The sequence below is a fragment of the Etheostoma cragini genome, chromosome 10 (genome assembly GCF_013103735.1).
Source record: "Etheostoma cragini isolate CJK2018 chromosome 10, CSU_Ecrag_1.0, whole genome shotgun sequence".
NCBI lineage: Eukaryota > Metazoa > Chordata > Actinopteri > Perciformes > Percidae > Etheostoma > Etheostoma cragini.
This window is the reverse complement of record NC_048416.1, coordinates 16,426,687-16,445,692: the sequence shown is the minus strand read 5'-3', so window position 1 is coordinate 16,445,692 and position 19,006 is coordinate 16,426,687. Positions and strand designations below refer to the sequence as shown.

Here is a 19,006-nt window from a genome sequence, read left to right as displayed (position 1 = left end):
GCATTTCAGGCCTTCCCCCAGCTGGACGGGTCTGGAACACCTCCCTTGGGAGGCACCCAGGGGGTGCCTGGGTCTCCTGGGTCTTGTTCGATCTCGTTCTTTCGGTCATGACCCAACCTTCATAACCATAGGTGAGGATAGGAACGAAAACTGACCAGTAGATCGAGATCTTTGCCTTCTGGCTCAGCTCTCTTTTGTCATAACGGTGCGATAAATTAAATGCATGTCATACGCGTAAATTCTCTGATCAATCTCCGGCTCCATTGTTTCCTCATTCGCATACAAGACCCCAAGTTATTTGAAGTCCTTCACTTGGGGTAAGGACTCATTCTCTACCTGAAGAAGGCACTCAATCGGTTTCCTGCTGTGAACCATGGCCTCAGATTAGAGGTGTTGATCCTCATCCCAGCAGCTTCAAGCTCGGCCGCGAACCGATCTAGTGAGTGCTGAAGGTCTCAGGCCGATGATGACATCAAGACCACATCATCCTCAAAAAGCAGCGACAAGATCCCCAGCCCACCAAACTGCAACCCCTCCCCACCCCTACTACGCCTCAATATCCTGTCCATGAATATTACAAACAGGATTGGTGACAAAGCGCAGCCCTGGCCTGAGGCCAAACTTCACCTGAAACAAGTCCGATTTACTGCAGAGAACCTGGACACAGCTCTCGCTTTGGTCATACAGAGATTGGATGGCCCTGAGAAGGGACCCCCTCACCCCATACTCCCGCAGCACTTCTCACAGTATCTCCCGGGGGACCCGGTCATACACCTTCTACAGTTCCACAAACCACATGTAGACCGGTTGGGCAGATTCCCAGGCTCCCTCCGGGATCCTTGCGAGAGTGAAGATCTGGTCCGTTGTTCCACATCCAGGACGAAATCTGCACTGTTCCTCTTCAACCCGAGGTTTGACTATCGTCCAAACTCTCCTTTTCAGCACCTTGAAGTAGACTTTTACCAGGGAGGTGGAGAAGAGGCCCTGAAAATTGGCACACACCCTCTCGTTTTGAAGAGGGGAACCACCACCCCTGTCTGCCACTCCTTAGGCACCATTCCAGACCTCCACGCAATGTTGAAGAGGCGTGTCAACCAAGACAGCTCCTCCACACCCAGAACCTTCAGCATTTCTGGACAAATCTCATCATTGGGACTTTGCCACTGTGGAGTTGTTTTGACTACCTCAGCAACTTCCACCAGGGAAATTGAAATTCCGCCTGTTTTTTTAGACAAACATATCATATAATTCTTTTAATGAGGTCTTTTGTTGACATCCCAAGCAGCAGGATCAAGTGATAGATTTTCAGTGAAGCCACAGGATATGAGAAAACAATGTGTTTTAATCACTTTGAATTTGAGGAACTTTACAACTGCTCAAATTAATAGTTTTATATTAAAGGTGCTGTAGGTAGGATTGTGAAGATCCAGGATTTAGCCAAAGAATTTGAACATCCACAACTTCTCAGTCCCTCCCCTCCTTCCTGCTAAAGCCAAAACACTCTCCTAAGCCCCTCCCCTCACGAGGGAGAATAAATGCATGTGCATGAGCAGGGATTGACACGCAGTTAGACACTAGAACTTTACTCTGTGAGACTATGCCAGTGGTGTGTTTACAGCATGTTCTGTTGCCCCCATTGGCCCAAAAAACTCAATGGCTACCATTTTAAAGCAAGATAGGTAAAAACAACCCTTTTCCTCCCCATTTCTCTTCTTCCCAGCTGATCTACGATGCAGGTGTGTCCTTCCATGTGATCATGTGGGTGTGGGCAGGTCTTGCTGCCTCTGTCTTTTTAAATTGTTTTCTCAACTGGCCTGCAGAAGGCTTTCCAACACCTGACGAGGTAGACTACAGGTCAGTGTGTCTGCCGGTCGGTTACTTCATCTCTTTCCCAGAGATACCAAAGCATAAAAATATTATCAGAACAACGCTCTTTCTCTCCAACCTTAATGTGCGTATGTGTGTGTGATTATCTATAACAGTAAGATACTCACGCTGCAAGAGCCGCCTTCATCTGACCAGAAAGCTGTTGCTAAAGGACTTAGCCAGAAAAATGGAGACATTCGACACTCAACAGAGAACCTTTCTAGTAATTCTGACGCTGCTCCCAGTAAGTCAACAAACACACACGCAGGCATTGTAACTCTCAAGCCATTTACTTTATACCAGTGCCTCCCAGTATTGTCCACTTATGAATGAACATTACGAATGTGAAGACATAGAATTAGTCATTTACAAGAAACCAGGGAGTTTAGCAGAAATTAGCTTGTCTGTTAATCATCTTGTGAGACCTTAGAAATATTTTCCAAGATGATTAACAGGATAGCTTTAAATGGTTCTCCTTGGTAGGTTGCGTCCCCCAGATTGGAAAGAAGCCTTTATTTATGAGATAACTGCTTTGCTGAAAGACTGGCAGACTGAATGTCTTGCAATGCTTACTCTGAAGATCGAATAAGAAAGAAATCACCTGCCTTTAGCTCCTCTCATAGGAATATAAAAAAAATACATTCACTGACATTGGATAAAACAAACTGTCTCCTCCTGTCTCAGATGCTACTCCCTTTCGTCGGTCTGTGTTCTCCCCCATCTTCCTGTGGAGTCTGGTTACAATGGGGATGACCCAGTTGAGGATCATCTTCTTCATGGGGGCGATGAACAAGATGCTGGAGTTTATGGTTATCCACGGTGAAGTGCATCGTGAGTGTCAAACCCTCAACCTCATTCCCACCAAAACAGTTACTGTTTTCTATTTAATGTATTGTACGTTATCATTTTACCATTTAAAAGTGACTAACACAGTGGGTCTTTGATTTTATATTTCAGTATCTGAGCAGCTGGTGCTTGAGACGGAGATGAAAGGTGAGTAGTGTAATACAGCTTTAAATTTGTAAACGTCATTTAACTTGTCTGTCTTGTCTTTTTAGTTTCTTAATTTGATTTAATGCGTTCTCTTACAGTGAGTTTCTACTCGTCCATCTTCGGCACGCTGCAGTTGCTGTGCCTCGCTACGTGTCCTTTGATTGGTTACATAATGGACTGGAAGATGAAAGAGTGTGAAGAGGAGAATACCGTCCCACCAGGCACAGAGCAGAGGTACATACAGTGAGTCTTGGTGGTTTAAAAGCAGTAGAATTAACAATATTGATAAAATTGTGGCGGCAAGAAACCCTGATTATGGTCAATTTTGTTTGATGTAAGGAGATATGATAGACATAAACATGAAGGTTGTCTTTATAATGGTCGTGGTCCAGCATACATTAAAGTTAAACACCTCTGTGCCCTATTAGACAGACCCGTGTTCCCATGAGAGACCGTAAGATCCAGAAAGTGACCAACGCCATGAGGGCCTTCATTCTCACCAACCTGATGTTGCTTGTTTTCGGATGCTGTTGCCTCATAGACAACCTGCCTCTACAAGTAGCGCACACGCACACATGAGAACACACACGTTATGGCAACCAGAGAACAAGGTAAGTAAAGAATAAATAGTCCATTGATTGTGTTGCTTATTTTTCTCTTCCTCAGATCTTAACCTTTATCCTCCACACTGTGGTCCGAGGCTTCATCCACTCCTGCTGCGGAGGCCTTTATGCTGCTGTGTGAGTGCTTTTTCATCAAGTCCAAGTTTCGCAGCTCTGTTTAACACATTCACATCTGAGAGGAGATGGGAAAACATAACCTTAGGGGTATAATATTTCACAAAAGTCAAATCCCGAAGCATTGTTCAAAAAGATGTCATTAAATATATTTTTTAACAAAGTAGAAATACGGAGAAACCTGCCTATAGTTTCCAGTTCATTAATAAGACAATAAACATTCAACATATACAGTGCTAAGCATAAGTGAATACACCCTTAAAAACTCAATGAAAACTAAAGTCGACTGACAAGAGGAATAAAAAAACATCCTGGCTTCATAAAATAACTGGCCTTTAATAATAATAAAAATACCTGCCTCTATGGTAATTTGACCTAGGGGTGTGTATACTTATGCCCCCTGCATTTTAAGAAAGAACATGTATTTATTTACAATTCATTTTTAATTCACAAAGAAAATTGCTTAAAGGTTTTCATTTTATTAAATGAAGACATTAAGATCAATTTCTAAAAGATGTTTTTTATTCCTCCTTTTAGTCCACTTTAGCATGGATGTATTTACTTATGCTTAACACTGTACTATCAACTATTCATCTGTACCGCTATAATATATGAGGCATGCCCAGTTTCCCAGCACCACATACACACCAAATATAAAGCAGCATGTTACAGTGTGATAAAAGCAACAAGATGTGTTGACAAAAGTAGGGAATGCTTTATTATATGTGTTATATGTGTATTCATTTAACAAAATTCATGAACTGCTCAATAGTCTAGTCTGGAATGCAGTAAGATATTATAAGGTATGATACAGGTTCATATTGAACCCCTGTTGTTTACCTACAGAACATGTTATCATCAAGGATTTGTATATCTGTAGTAGTATATAGCTCATTTGTTTTATACCAAGTTCTTTTCTAATCTGGGGCTCTGTGTCATCATATTTGGTGTTTCAAACTGTCGGTTAACACCACTATCTCTCTCACAGCTACCCGTCCAACCACTTTGGCACTCTGACAGGCCTCCAGTCTATGATCAGCGCTGTGATCGCTCTGTTGCAGCAGCCGCTCTTTATTGTCATGGTCGGAACCCTGAATGGAGACCCCTACTGGGTGAGGACACAGACTTATCTCTAACTCCGTACACGTGTGCGTGTGGTGGGAGGAACTTGGGCACCCACTGGGAACTGTATGACTGTAACTTTCCATCTCTGTCCTTCAGATCAACCTCGGCCTGCTAATATTCTCATTGGCTGGCTTCCTGTTGCCGGGTTATCTGTTCTACCACCGCAGACAGCTGCTGAGGGAAAAGGAAGTCAAAGACAAGGGGTTGGCCGAACAGGAGATGCAGGCGCTCAATAACACTAAGGCCAATGGCTACAAACCTCACAGCAACGGCCTCCCTGCTGTGGAGGCTTAAGGCCGTTTTATGCTTCTGCATCGAATCAACGGCGTACCCCCGCAGACCCTTCTGTGTCCACGCCGGACCCTATGCCAGAGCCTAACCTGCACCTCTCAAAAAATGCGTTGCATTTCCCCCGACTCATTTTCCTGGTTCTTCTTCTCCATAAACAACATTAAAAAACAAGGAGAGGTTTAACTTTTTCTGCTAAAGACATCTCATCTTGGTCAGGAAACACAGGGGAGACACTTTGTTTCTCACACTAAGATCAGTACTCGCTCCAAAGCTAATCACCGCCACTCTCTCACTTCTCCTTCTACCACACACATACATGCCGGCTTGACACACACACCAGCTTATAAGTATAAAAACTAGGCAACTTACATAGACTACGACGAAAGCTGTGCATGGGGCCTTTGCAGAAGCATAAAACGGCCTTTAGAGTGACACAAAGCGAAGGGTTGGGGAATGGTAGGATATATGTGTCTTTTAAAATGAGCACCAGCAATCGCCTCATCCATATATATTTTGTTTTGATATTTCCAGTGTTTTTGTTTCTGCTCATTGCTGGTGCACATTTTGCTCACAACAACCCATACCACAGAGCAAATAGGATTCCTCATGTTTTGTTATGACTAAGAGTTAGACTTTTAAGTTCCCTGTGATTTCGTGAGACATGTCATCATCATTTGTTGCTGTTTATTTATTCTGGTTTAGTGTCGAAGAGCCAATATAGTGTCATTTAAAGCCATAGATTTCACACAAAAACACACACACAGACACATACACACACCATGGTGTGGCCTGTGTGTCGGACTGCGAGTGTCACTGTACTTGAAATACTGTTGTATAGACTTCTGATAATCATCAAAATTCTTGCTAACACCAAAGAACAGCTTAAAGATATTAGGAAAGTTACACTTTCTACTTCAGTATTGTTTTAAAAGTATGCATATTGAAACAAACTTTAGGTATATTGTGCTGTTTCCACTGTTTTATACATTTCTAAAACACTTTAAAAGCATATAGGCAATCAAAGAAAATGTAAACTATCTAAATACCAGACTTCTGGTACGTAAAGAGAAGCATTTGGGTTATTTTTTAGAGCCCAGTTATTGAATCAGACACACACACACACACACAGATAGGATGGTTGTAGAGACACCATATCTACCTCCTCTGTTTCGTTTTTTTTTCTTTTACTTTCAGCAACCGACTACTATGTCAGTCCAATTTCATTTTCATTTTATGAACTATCAATCCTTTAACTGTCAAACACCCGACATAACTAATTCAATCAGTACAGAAACCCTCCTTGTGCATGCATGCTCTTTAGAAGTATTGCTGACTCAGCTCATGCATTTCTGGATTTTGTATTTGTAAGTAAAACATTTTTTGAAAGAAATTCAAGGAAAATATGACCGACTTTTAAAATTCTGACACACAGTGTGTGTCTATGTTAGGAATCACTTTTTACTGCTTTATGCACAGAAATTAACTAGTGTGCGTATAAAATATGTATTTAAGTGTCTTTTTATACTCTAGCTGTAGTAGCATTAAAAAGGGAAGTGTTTGTTTCAGTTTTAGTTTTTTGTAGTGTGCTAATTATGAATGAAGCTCGGATGATTTTCTGTATATTCTGCTTTTGCCTTTTTTGATTTATTTTGTCATGTATTGATTTTGGAGCAGACAAACCATCAACATTGTTTTCTGTAAATACAACTGAGGTGTCTTATGTATTTTATTACATATTCTGCTCGCTTTACTATGTGTGCGTACGGTATGTTCACTGATGACTGACGTTAAACTTGTTATTTTAATCAGATTTTTCTGTTTGAATGATCATCAAAGTCACATTCAAAAGACATTGTTTCAGCTAGCTGCTGATCAAAACAGAAAAATGTATTCTTATAAAGTGACAACAATATGTGTCTATCCTTTACATGCTAGTTCTGCTCACAGCAACAGTATCATGTAGATTTATTGAATCCTACGTATCCTTTCTTTTCACCCTTTTTTTACTCAATCCATTATAGTGTCAAGACAGCTATAGCAGATTTCTCCTATTTTGCCTTATGCATTCCTTTCTGCCTTTTAAATGTGTTCAGCTGCTTGAATCTGATTCTGAGTTTGTTTCTCTTACTCTGTGCCTTTGCCGCCTTCTTGGATTTATTGCAATAGATATGAATGTAAGAATAAAGGGGAACTACACCCGTCTTCAGTCTAAGACAGTCCAAAAATAATAGCAAACATGAACAAATCTCTTCCATATCCAAAAAATAGAGTGCCAAAACTCAAATCTGTGATGTCATTAGGATAGTGTGCAAGACAATCATAAAGGAGATTCGGAGTTTAGTTTGAACTCTTTGGCTTAACTGCCAGTTTGGCTTTATTGAAATAGATATGAATTGAAGGGATTAAAAGGGAACTACTCCCATTTTAAAACTCCATATGTTAGGCCTAAAACAGTCCAAAAATATTAGTAAACTCCCAAAGCCAAAAACTAGAGTGCTAAAAAAGAACTGCTCTATAGACAAGTAAATAGGAAATATGTTATTGATGACACTGAGAAGATCAGGGGGATTTTCTGAGTATGTGGACACATTTTCTGTTTCAGAGTACACTCCAACATAATAAAACTTAATAAGAAAAATAACAATATCCCATTTGTTGTCTATGGAGCAGCTCCAGACTTTAAATAACTGATGACATCACACATTTGAGAAGGACTTCTCTGATTGCTTTGAGAGAAAGTAGCCCATGTTCACAAATATTGATTAAATTTATATAGGCCATGGAAATTACATAGTGGAATTACTAATTTAGGTGATGTTCCCCTTTTATACCTCTGCCAAACATCTTTCTCTGTAAACCAAAGCTGTGTGTACCGACTGACTGTAAGCTAATCAGCAACACTTTCCTATAGGGAGCAAAATAACTGGAATGCCTTACAACACAATGCATTGGTCTGGCAGTAAATACCACTTTGTTTTGTGTTGATTGTCACAGGTTTGGCTTCAGTTTGATGGTAATTTCTGAGGCTGTTTAAATACTGTTGAGTGAATTACAATCAGTGTTGGTGAGGTTTTCCAGTTAGACATTTCAGTACTTTGCTATATAGTGTTTAGTAATGTTTGAAACAAATGTACCAGCATCTCCAGCAACAACTATGTGACCTCTTTGTACCTATGTACTCTTAAAAGTCCCTAAGAACCTAGTGATTGTAAGACCTGACTCCCTGGAGTTCATGCTTTTGTTATTTGTTTGAGATTCACAGTAGTTGTTGCCTGACTTGTCAAAAAGGTGACACTTCTGACAGTCTCTAAAATAAACATAATTTGCTTTGTCTATATTTTAAGGAAATCATATTAAGTAAAATCTTCTCTCAACTCTCACCAATAGGGTTGGCGTTTCGGTCTCTTGCTAAATGCAGGTCATTCTTTCCTGCCTTTAAATCAATATAAGCATTGCATGTGCATTTGATAAACAAATAAATGAATGAAACTAAAGTCTGCGTGGCATTTTGTTTTGCCATCCTAACAAACTTATCTCGCCGCAAACAAGGTGCCTCAGCCATGTTTGTCATTGTTGATGCTACACTGTATTTTACACCATGTATACAAGTACCCGATCATATAATCTACACTTCCACAAGCAAAGGTAATAACCAATGTTTATTTGATTTTGGCATTATGGTCAAAAGATATCACAACAAAATCAAAGAGGGACATACATACAGTGTCTGCTCAGTCACTCATAACACAGCTCACCAGCGGCTTTCTGCCTTTTACACCGCAACATTTTGTTTTCAACATCACACACACCCACTGTGTTGCTGCTACTTTTACTTTTACACACATCATACAACAAATTTGCATTTGCATTTGATTCATCCTCTCTCAATAAACATACTCGCAATAATACAATTATCTGTAAAACACACGCATACTCTTACAAAATGCACAGTCACGCACACATTCAAACCGGCGTGCACACAGTGGGTTCCTGTCTATCTGAGGCTGTTGCTGTTGGGTTGTGATCCAGCGAGGCCGGGGTGGTCGGGACTGTGGCGGTTCTAGAGCGAAACAGAGAGCAGTAACGCACTGATTAGTCTGTGTCAACGGTACAAAGTACATTACCACGATTATTGCCTGCCATCCCATTGTCCCTCACCTTCTGCTCTCTTTGTGTTGCCATCAGGAAACAACAACAACCTTCGAGCTAGCAAGCTACACAATGAGAATGGCAAATTTGGAAGAAATAATAATAAACAATAAAATTAAAGAAAAGCTAGGTGTTCTCAGAAAAAAATGGTGTGACAATAAATATCCCAGTTATGTACAGAGACTTGGCAAAAGGGCCCATATTAACAACTAACTGGCAACTTTATGAACTACTGTGTTCTTGATAGATTATCCTACCTTCTTCTTTTTCTTGTCTTTCTTCTTTTTCTTGCGGTCGGGATCGTCGTCCCTCTTTTTCTTCTTCTTCTTGGGATCAGTGTCTGATGGAGTTTCTGTGACGTCAAAAAGAAGCGGCTCAGTGGCCTGAGAACAGGTTGCATTTGGTTAGCGTTAGAAAGTGTACATGTGCAGTATATGTCATACCTTGTGGTAATGGGTCCTGTGGTCGATGGTGTTTGTGCTTGTGCTTGCTCTTCTTCTTTGGAGGCTGTATGTGCATCAGTCTGTACTGTTCTGGTAGCTGGGAAAAACAAACCAAAACATGCAGGTAAGTATTTAACTGAACAGTATAATTAAGAGATAAACATTGCTTGCAAGTCATAATATGCTAACTATGTCTTTATATTAGCATATTCTGGCTTTGCAATAGTCCTGTTAATATATGAACATATTTAGTTAATACCGGTCCTGTGTGTAGTCTGAAGCCTGTGAGCAGAGCGCCTGTCAGTGGGCTAAAGGAGTTCCCACATACTGGAGGCTTGTCAATCAGAGAGCGCAATGAGCTGCCGTCCTGAGTGCCCGGACAGTCGATCATACCTGCAGCAGAGAAGAGAAAGGACAAGATGGAAAGAAGGGGGGGGGGGTGACAGAGATCAAAATACAAACAATGGAAAAAGCAAAGTGGTAAGTACTAACACACTACTGCTGAAGATGTAAAAGTGTTCACATCAGTCTCTACATCAATGGTTCTTGGAATTACAGCTGCATTAGTAGAGTTGAGGTTCCTGGCACAACTTCACAGAAGACAAAACTACAGGAATGTTTGTAGCCAACTGCCAATTTACAATGAGGTTAGGGCTATTATAAAAGAACGAACAGCTATCAAGGAAATGGTGTCCTACACTGAACATATATTACCGTATTCACTCCATTCTAATGAGATGTGTGCAGCCTTCGTCTGTCAGAACACGTTTGTCCCAACCCATGACCCACCTGGTAACTCTGGCAGAAAGTTGCTGAGCTTCTCCTTCACCTTCTTCCCACAGAATTTGTTGTAGGCGTGCTCTAGGTTGTAGTGCGTGATGAGGTTGGTGTTGCCCGTTAACTCGTTTCCCACTAAAGACACATTCGTATTAGTTTTCTTTATGAGAACACAACAAATCAAATCATATGTTTACTAATGTATCTAGAAAATGACGTATCAGCAATACTATCACTAGATCCAACCGGAGCAAATGTTAGTTTCTTTAAGTCATAAGAGCAGAGTTCAAACATAGTAACTAAATTAGTAGTTAAGGTGGATGTTTTTGTGCCACACACAAGAAAAACAATCCATTACCGATATGAAAAACAGGTGGGCTAATACCTGTAATGTTAATTAACGTCACCTTACTCAATATTGCGAGTAACGTCAACATCATTGTTTACAAACTGCTTAGTAACCTCTGATAGCAGTTCAAATCTTTATTTTAATTAACAGACAAATACAATACAAAGCATACAACAGTAATAACAGTCCGACAGTACCAGGAAGCTCCCGCAGTAAGTAGAAAGGTTCATTCATGGCTCCGGGCTTCCGCAGAGCAGGCCCTTCATCCCCGAGCTGCGGTGGCATCTGCCCCGTCATGGAGCCTTGATTTTGCGGCAGAGGCGGCGGAGGTTTCCCTGGTCCGAAACCCATAGACGCCGAGCCGGGCGGTCCCTGAGCTTCATTTTGACCGAACAGAGTCGAAAACATTTCCGTCATATCTATCACGAATAATACATTTATATAGAAAGAAAAAGCCGGTTCTTGGAGCGTGTGGCCTGTTATTTGTTAGGATATTCACCACGAATCCATTCGTGTGTCAACTACTCGACTCCCTACTTCTTTGTGGCATTATTTTCATGGCCCACGTACCGTAATATCAGACATAAACACTCACATTACCGTAATGATGGGTGTATAGTGTCCCACACAGATATAGTCACTGAAATCACAAAACATTTTTTTATTTCCAAGATTATAGCTTTAATTTCAGACAAAAAGGCAAAGTAAACCACATCGATATGTACAGTTAAGTTAGTTGATACATCTGCAGGTCAAATAATTTGAAGATCACGCATCAAATGCATCAGCAGGGCAGAGAGAAGATGCCAGTCTTTCAAACTCTGTGACTGATGCCTAAAAGGGAGAGAGAGAGAGAGAGAGAGACACACACACACTATTAACACTCAAGGCAAACCTCTATTTTATATTTTTACTTAGTGCACAGTACAGTTGATACATATTCTTCAAGAATGCAGCTATTACAGAATGAATAAGTCAGAAACTACAAGAACGTGTTTTCTATGCATGTAACAGACCTATGATGTATTTATTTTCAGATGAAAACTAATGTCACAAATACATATTTAGAAAAGACTCAAGCATTACTCACACATATATCCCCTCTGTAAGAATAAAAATAAACATTTTAAATATTATTTTTGCATGAAGCTTATAATGTACAGCTCTAATGGTTTCTCTCTCACCTTCAACTCATCAACATTGGTAGAAATACGATGTTCAGTCTGAGCAACACTTTCTCTCCCAGCCTGAACCTTCTGTGCTAGGGCAGCATTCTCTGCTTGAATCTTTTTCAGCTCCAGTCGCATATAGGCCTCCTGCTTTTGAAAGTATGGCATCAAAAAGCTGCAAAAGTCCTGCTCAGGAACCCCACTCGGCCGCCTAACATAAAAGAGAGGGTAGGAGATTCTATTGTTTTGTATTTTAATCACATTGCAAAATGGAAACAGTTAAGTTGGGATTCAAAGTGCACCTATATTAAAGGTATGTTAGTGAGACACAATAGTAGTCTGAAAAACCGTGAATACAACTCAGACAATAAGATGTTCCCTAATAATTAACACAACAATGCTGGGGGAAATCATTGGTTGCTACCCAAAACTGCCCGGAGTTGCCCTGATAACCATCTTTATGTATCCACTTTAACAAATTGTGAACATAACCGTAACGACTCCATTTTAAATCTTCAAAAATGGATCAGGTAAATATCTGAACAACAGTTTCCATACAAAACTACAATTATTCAGATCCTTGGCCATTTGCATTCAGAAATACACAAAACCATATCAGATGCAGGTCAGAAGGTTAAGATTTGAGAGTGGGTGTTACAGAGAAACTGAGCACATCAAAAGCTTGACGTACAGAAGTTCTTTATGCTGTTTACTGACCATGCAGGGTCTTTATTGTTCTTGGCAGCCCTCTCCAGTTTGTCCAGCTCATTCAGTTTGAACTCTAACCGGCCTTCTTCAATCAGTCTGCTGATGTCCTCCTACACATACACAGGCATTAAAGGAAGCAATTAAAAACACAAAGGCAAGATAGAGATAGGGCAAGATAGACAAGTGCATGCAAGTACTGCATACACATATATAATACAAACAACAAGGCATCAGACCTTTCATATGTAGTTTATTTTTTCATATATGGTATTAATGTGATGTGCTGCATACCTGTATAGTCTTCCGCATCTCCTCAATGAACTGCTTGTGAATGCTCTCCATCCTCTGCGGGTTCTTCTTGTAAAGCGGACGAAAGGTGCTAGCAAATCTGTTAAAACTGTGAGTGGAGGCAGTGTTAACCTAAAGTACAGCGAAGTGGGTCTTTTCCCAAAACACATTACCTTTTCTCAGTTAATCAATCTAGTACTGAAATGATTAGTTGATTAATCTAAAAATTGATCGTCAGTTTTGATTACTAAGTACTTGTTAAGTCATGTATCAAGAGACGCCAAATACATATTTACCAATTGATAAATATAAAAAAAAAACAGAGATAATTCAAATAATTATTTTCTGCTGCCCAAAACAGTTATTTGTTTTGTATCAATAAGTTACGGTAAACAACTTCTATTAAACTAGGCCTGTCTTTTCAATTGGGTTGCCTTGGATACTTCTTATGACAGATGTGCCAATGAAGGAGTGCTGCACAGTCACGACCATCAACAGATCATTAGAGACTTTCACACCAGCTGTGACCACAGAAGAACCGCAGTTACACTGCATTTGTGCCTCACCTATTTTTTCAGGTTAGCTTGTTTGAACTACGGATCATAACTTACGTTACTTAACTCACACCAATGTGTGCCTCATTTGCAAACTGATCTACTGTTACTCACGTTACTGTATACACGGCTTTCACTGTTGTTTCGGGACACGTTGCATGGACGTTACCTGGCATAGTCGATGAACTTTTCCAGGCTCTGCTGCATCACTTTGTCGAACAACTTTAGCCTTTTATACCGAGCTTCCGTGTCTTCGGAAGATTTAGAAACTGATCCAGGGTTTGACATCTGTGAGGACACTTCTCCTGTAGCTTCATTAATCTGTTTTTCAGCGGAGTCTTTAACACAAATATTATCTACAGTGTCCTTTTGTGTTGCGGGTTTGCTTTCCTCCATTTTCAGCTTCCTCTGTTTACGTTTTGCAGTACCCGCCAAATCTACGGCAAGTCACTGCACCCAGAAACTGCGAAATTGTTTTGTTTGGCGCATGCGCAGATTGAGCCACACCAGGTAGACTCTGTTACTTGAGCTTCAGCTGTCATTGCTCCTCAATCCCCTCGAGGTTGACTGCCGTCTCTTCCAGCATGGCCCTAATCACAGGACTGTGTACTTTCTTGTATCACTTACCTCAGATTTACAAATGGTTGCTGAAACCTTATTATATCACTTCGGTCTTCATGACCGTCGCCTTCTTGGTGGTCCGAAAGGCTCCCGGTCTGTGCGAGCACCTGGCAACCCAGCGGGAGGACGGCAACTCCTGCGACTTTGACTGGGTGAGCATGGTGGGCTTTGTGTTCCGCCGCAGTGCTGCCTGCTGCTAAATATGGTTCGGCTAAGTTAGCTTACGTGAGATGAGTTTGTCGACTTATAATTTACGCACTTATTAAAAGTTGTTTCATTTTTTTTGTCTTTTTGTTTTATAGAGAGAAGTGGAGATTCTCATGTTTCTTAGTGCAATAGTGATGATGAAGAACAGGAGAGCGAGTAAGTGTATATATATAAACACACACACACACACACTCACACACACACACACACACACACACACACACACACACACACACACACACACACACACACAAGTGTGTAAACCAACTGATCTCACAACATGGCAAGAGTTTGTTTACATTTTATAGAGTCCCACTCAATAATCTAAAGTGGCCGATGGACCGAGCAGGTGATGGAACCACCAGGATTTATTGAGGCATATGAGAAATGTAGCTCTTAATTAAACCTGTACTGTCCACTAAAGTGAATTCTAAACTGTATATAGTGATGCAACTGCGTTCTAACACAGAGGACAATGTACTTTTTTCCTATTATGTGATTCTGTCAAACTTCAACCCAATAGGTATGTGTGTCCTAATGTGTACTGTTTTAAATCCTTAACCTGGAACCAGAGGAGAAGCCCTGCAGCAAGCCACATCCAGTGCTTTACTGAAAACTCTGCTTTGTTGTGTAAACATTACCATTGCAGTGTAGTCGTGACTTCCTGTGACCTTGTATCAACAGTGTCAAGGTTTCTTTTCCTCTGCTGCATCCATTGTTTCCCTTCTCTCTCTCTCTCTCTCTCTCTCTCTTTCTCAGTCACCCTGGAGCAGCACATAGGCAACGTGTTCCTGTTCAGTAAAGTGGCCAACGTCATGCTTTTCTTCAGGCTGGACATTCGGCTCGGCATTCTTTACCTCGCTTTATGTGTCGGTCAGTGGCCTTATAACCCTTGTTACCAATACTGCCCCACCCACAACAAAATTCAACTTATGGGAAGGGATATTTTTGGCAAACTCTCTTCCATTAAGAAGGTCACATTACAATAGTCCATCCCCTCCACCTCAAAATGCTGCAATTAAAATGTGTCACAATCAACACTAGAGATGCAGGATATGCCTCAAATCTAGAGAAATTGTTTTTACAGAGATGGATCCATACACTCATTTGGTATTTTAGTCAGTACTGCTAGTAAATGACTAAACAATTGAAAAACTCATTAAATATGTGAAATATTTTTCATCACTTTAATGTGTATTTGTTTTGATAATATTTATGTAATTTTTTAATTTCAGATTATTTACACATTAAAACAATACAAGAAGCCCCCAAGATAGGATCTTTTTAAAGCCAGATATAGACTTGAATATATACATTCCCCTACTGTTACTTTGCAATTATTAGTAGATATTCATGAAATAAGCCAAAATTTGGGGAAAATGATAAACGTGAATATAAAAGATACCTGCAGACTGCATCTGGAGCTCCTGCTCCTGTTTTATCACCGATGTTTTAACACAACACTGGGCATCGATACTTATATAAAGTAGCTCTGATTCCAGTGTTTGGGTACCTTTTTACACTGTATACTTCTTCTTTTATATTCAGATTTGTCTGTATAAAGCACCCGTCCCACTAAATTCAAACAATACTTTTAGGGTTTGCGTGTATATTTATTAACCTAATTTGAGACTTTCAGAGCGTCAGTAAAGGTTAAAATTCCATTGAGCCATTGTTTTCATCCACTGGGAGCCTCTGTAACACTCATCAGTGTCTTTATCTGTGCCGTGTCTCCAGCATTCGTCATGACCTGTAAGCCACCTCTCTACATGGGCCCCGAGTACATCAAGTACTTCAGTGACAAGACCATGGATGTGAGTGTTGTAAAGACTATGCTGTATTGCAGTTTCTAATGTAAGACAACCATTTGGAAAAACCTCTGCAAAAAGTTAGAAACAAACATTTTGGACAGTGTCCATCAAACATGGAATGCACAGTAATAATGGCAGTATGCCAATTCATATTATAATATATTAATTCAATGTCAGACATATATTACTATAATACACTTGCTATTGATGTTACCCTGGTCCTGGAGGTGAGTAGGTGTGAATGACAGAGATCTGACTCTGTGTTATTGACTCATTAGGAGGAGCTGCAGAGAGACAGTCGTGTCACCTGGATTGTTGAGTTCTACGCCAACTGGTCCTCTGACTGTCAGTCTTTTGCATCCATTTTCGCCGACCTCTCTCTCAAGTAAGTAAAATAGAGATTCTGAGGAACTGTCTCGGAGTCAGGATTTCCCCAGGCTCTTGAATAAGTTAATAAGTCACTCATGTTATGGTAAAACAGATCTAGTTGTCATTGGCTGAGCTGTTTTATGACAAAATATAAACCTACAAAGTCATACCTGCACTTAAATAAGCAGCCATGATATCTATTTCCTTTTGTAGGAAGTATATAGTTTGAAGTAGATGTACGTTATGATTAAAAAACGATAATTACTTTAACAACCACATATTTCTTAAACCTAGTGAAGGGTGGTGTGCAAAAAAAAAACTGATTCACATTAATGAATCAATTCAAGCTCTACAGATTCAAAATCGGTTCATAGAATTCCACAAATTGATTAATATTTAAATTTTTTAAATTTACATTTTTTAAATTTTCATGGGAAAAGTAAAATTTACATACTGTGAATTGTTGTATTTGTATTGTATTTTAATTTGTTTTAACGGTTCTGCGTTCACTGTAAAATCATGGTCTTTGGTGTCTTGGATATAAAACATAAAATATAACTGTACCAGAAGCAGACCCAGAAATCTGTCGACAAGAGCCTTCTGCAACGTGTTTTGAGAGCATTTATGAAATGGAAGATTGGCTTAATAACTCCCTTCCATAAGCCATACTGTAGTTCTGTCCAAATTTGACATTTGTCAAAGTTAAGATATGAATCTAAATAAGATGTAAATTATTTGAAGATGCATTGAATTTTTCTTCAGTACTTGAGTCAAATGCTCTCCAAAAATTAACTACATGTTAAATGTTTGGCCAAAACTTTAGTTGTGACTTTAGGCCTAAATGTCCCTTTAAATCTTCCCCTGTGTTCTGTAGGTACAACTGTCCTGGACTCAGGTTTGGAAAGGTGGACATTGGACGCTATGGAGAGGTTTCAGAGAGGTCGGTCAAATTCTTCCGCTCTGCCAGTAGTTTTAATGCCACGATATCGTTGGTAATGCTTTCCACAAATTTGACAGATTCTCTGAGCACAGTTACTGACTATCCCATGAACTGTTTGTGAACAGGTACAGGGTTAGTACTTCTCCTCTGACCAAGCAGCTGCCCTCACTGGTGCTTTTCCAAGAAGGGCGGGAAGTTATGAGACGTCCAATGGTGGACAATAAAGGGAGAGCTGTGTCTTGGACCTTCAGTGAGGTAAGTCTTGTCTGTGCTGTAACAAACAAATGGCGCAGGTTCTATCACATTCCTACACACATATGCTAATATGAAGCTTTTTTCATCACTAGGAGAACATTATCCGAGAGTTTAACCTCAACGAGCTCTTCCAAAAATCCAAGAAGCTGAACAAAAGCTGCGCTTTGAATGAAGAGGAGCAGAACAGCACTCAGCCAGAGGAGGGCAGCAACAAGCTCCCTTCAGAAACCAACGACCTGAAGCTGCCCACGGAAAGCAAGAAAGATCAGTGATCTTCGGATGATTCAGAGAGCGGCTGCAAGAACTCTTTAATGTTCTTCAGATATTGTCATGCCTTACATCATTGCCAAAGCCTAGAATGTTATGGGTCAGAGAGGATAATATGTTCAACCACTACTCAATGTCATGTCTACTTTAAGTCGTTATTCTAAGTCTTTTTGTAGTTTGAATGCAGCTATGCAATAGATAAAAATGTTTGGGTGACATTTTATTACTTAAGTTATTTGTGAACAAATGCCTTTTTTGTAATTGTTTTTTGGCTACTTTCAGCAACATCACTCTGTTTTAACTTTTGCTGCCTTTGTTTTGCCACTAGTGTTTACTGATGTCTGTTTCAAAACCAAAATAAAAAGGTGAGAGGTGAAACTGAAGACAGGTGCAGTTAAGACTCATGACACATTGTTTTTCATCAGTTTGACCTTTTTATTCTGAGACCTTTATAAAAAAAAAAAAAAAAAATCCTTTAAGGCCGTTTTAGAAATGTCTTTTACGTACTCAGATATTTGTGTGAAACCTTTCCATTCATCACAGCTCACAATAGCAATATTTTATCTCACATAGAAGTATACTTTTACTCTGCCCACATAGTTTCAAATTGTTCAGTGGCTTCCATCCTTGGCCAGAGCAGGAAGAAAAGTAACACAGGTTCTCTTATCTCTGTAAGACGGCTCCCTGTGCCATTAATTATGCTTCTTTTCTTGTTACATCAACGATGTGGGCGCCAGTGAAGCATTCAGCATGACAAACAAATCACATGCACACTGAAGACAGGCTGGAAGGGTTGAAAACTCGTAACGTGGTCCTTTGGGTTGAACGATGATACTTGTGTGCTTCAAGCGTGTACTGTCCCCCAAAGGCGTGCTACGTTCAGCTAGCTTTGAAATTCTACTGCTAACACTCAAGAGACCGTAGACCTTAATAAAAATATAATTTGAAACTTAAAAACCTTCAACTGTAATGCCCAATCTTTAAGCTCTCATACACACATCCCTCCCTCAAATTATTCCGTTCCTAACGTTTTTTTTTTTTTTTTTTTTAAAAGGTACCCTATGGAAGTTTGAAACGTTAATAAAAA

The 19,006-nt window shown here is 40.0% G+C and overlaps 4 protein-coding genes and 1 long non-coding RNA gene across 7 annotated transcripts in view; 2 read left to right on the top strand and 3 right to left on the bottom strand.

The window, feature by feature from the left end:
* Positions 1-8,133, top strand: part of slc43a1a (solute carrier family 43 member 1a) — a 24,742-nt gene extending 16,609 nt beyond the window's left edge. The window contains exons 7-16 of one of the 3 annotated variants that reach the window (XM_034882763.1): positions 1,721-1,854; positions 1,983-2,110; positions 2,551-2,697; positions 2,824-2,859; positions 2,958-3,093; positions 3,288-3,417; positions 3,526-3,599; positions 4,585-4,708; positions 4,818-5,011; positions 5,436-8,133. In XM_034882763.1, coding sequence (XP_034738654.1) covers positions 1,721-1,854; positions 1,983-2,110; positions 2,551-2,697; positions 2,824-2,859; positions 2,958-3,093; positions 3,288-3,417; positions 3,526-3,599; positions 4,585-4,708; positions 4,818-5,011; positions 5,436-5,439 — 1,107 coding nt within the window. In that variant the 3' untranslated portion in view covers positions 5,440-8,133. The other 2 variants (XM_034882761.1, XM_034882762.1) reach the window with 2 other exon arrangements.
* Positions 1-19,006, bottom strand: part of LOC117951186 — a 22,798-nt gene extending 3,792 nt beyond the window's left edge. Inside the window, exons 1-2 of the long non-coding RNA XR_004658085.1 lie at positions 18,996-19,006; positions 18,573-18,579 (exon numbers count right to left, since the gene is read on the bottom strand). This is a non-coding gene — a long non-coding RNA (uncharacterized LOC117951186). The remainder of the gene's footprint in view (positions 1-18,572; positions 18,580-18,995) is intronic.
* Positions 8,654-11,305, bottom strand: med19a (mediator complex subunit 19a). The gene is made up of 6 exons (XM_034882766.1): positions 10,928-11,305; positions 10,394-10,516; positions 9,864-9,997; positions 9,605-9,701; positions 9,419-9,513; positions 8,654-9,072 (listed from the first exon to the last, which is right to left on the bottom strand). The coding sequence occupies exons 1-6, from the start codon at positions 11,145-11,147 to the stop codon at positions 9,007-9,009; spliced, it is 735 nt and encodes a 244-aa protein (XP_034738657.1). The 5' UTR covers positions 11,148-11,305; the 3' UTR covers positions 8,654-9,006.
* si:dkey-6i22.5 (polyamine-modulated factor 1) lies at positions 11,387-13,889 on the bottom strand. The gene is made up of 5 exons (XM_034882767.1): positions 13,619-13,889; positions 12,899-13,004; positions 12,617-12,717; positions 11,915-12,110; positions 11,387-11,564 (listed from the first exon to the last, which is right to left on the bottom strand). The coding sequence occupies exons 1-5, from the start codon at positions 13,843-13,845 to the stop codon at positions 11,499-11,501; spliced, it is 696 nt and encodes a 231-aa protein (XP_034738658.1). The 5' UTR covers positions 13,846-13,889; the 3' UTR covers positions 11,387-11,498.
* Positions 13,975-18,302, top strand: tmx2a (thioredoxin-related transmembrane protein 2a). The gene is made up of 8 exons (XM_034882764.1): positions 13,975-14,222; positions 14,373-14,433; positions 15,037-15,150; positions 16,015-16,091; positions 16,367-16,473; positions 17,332-17,397; positions 17,523-17,652; positions 17,745-18,302. The coding sequence occupies exons 1-8, from the start codon at positions 14,034-14,036 to the stop codon at positions 17,922-17,924; spliced, it is 924 nt and encodes a 307-aa protein (XP_034738655.1). The 5' UTR covers positions 13,975-14,033; the 3' UTR covers positions 17,925-18,302.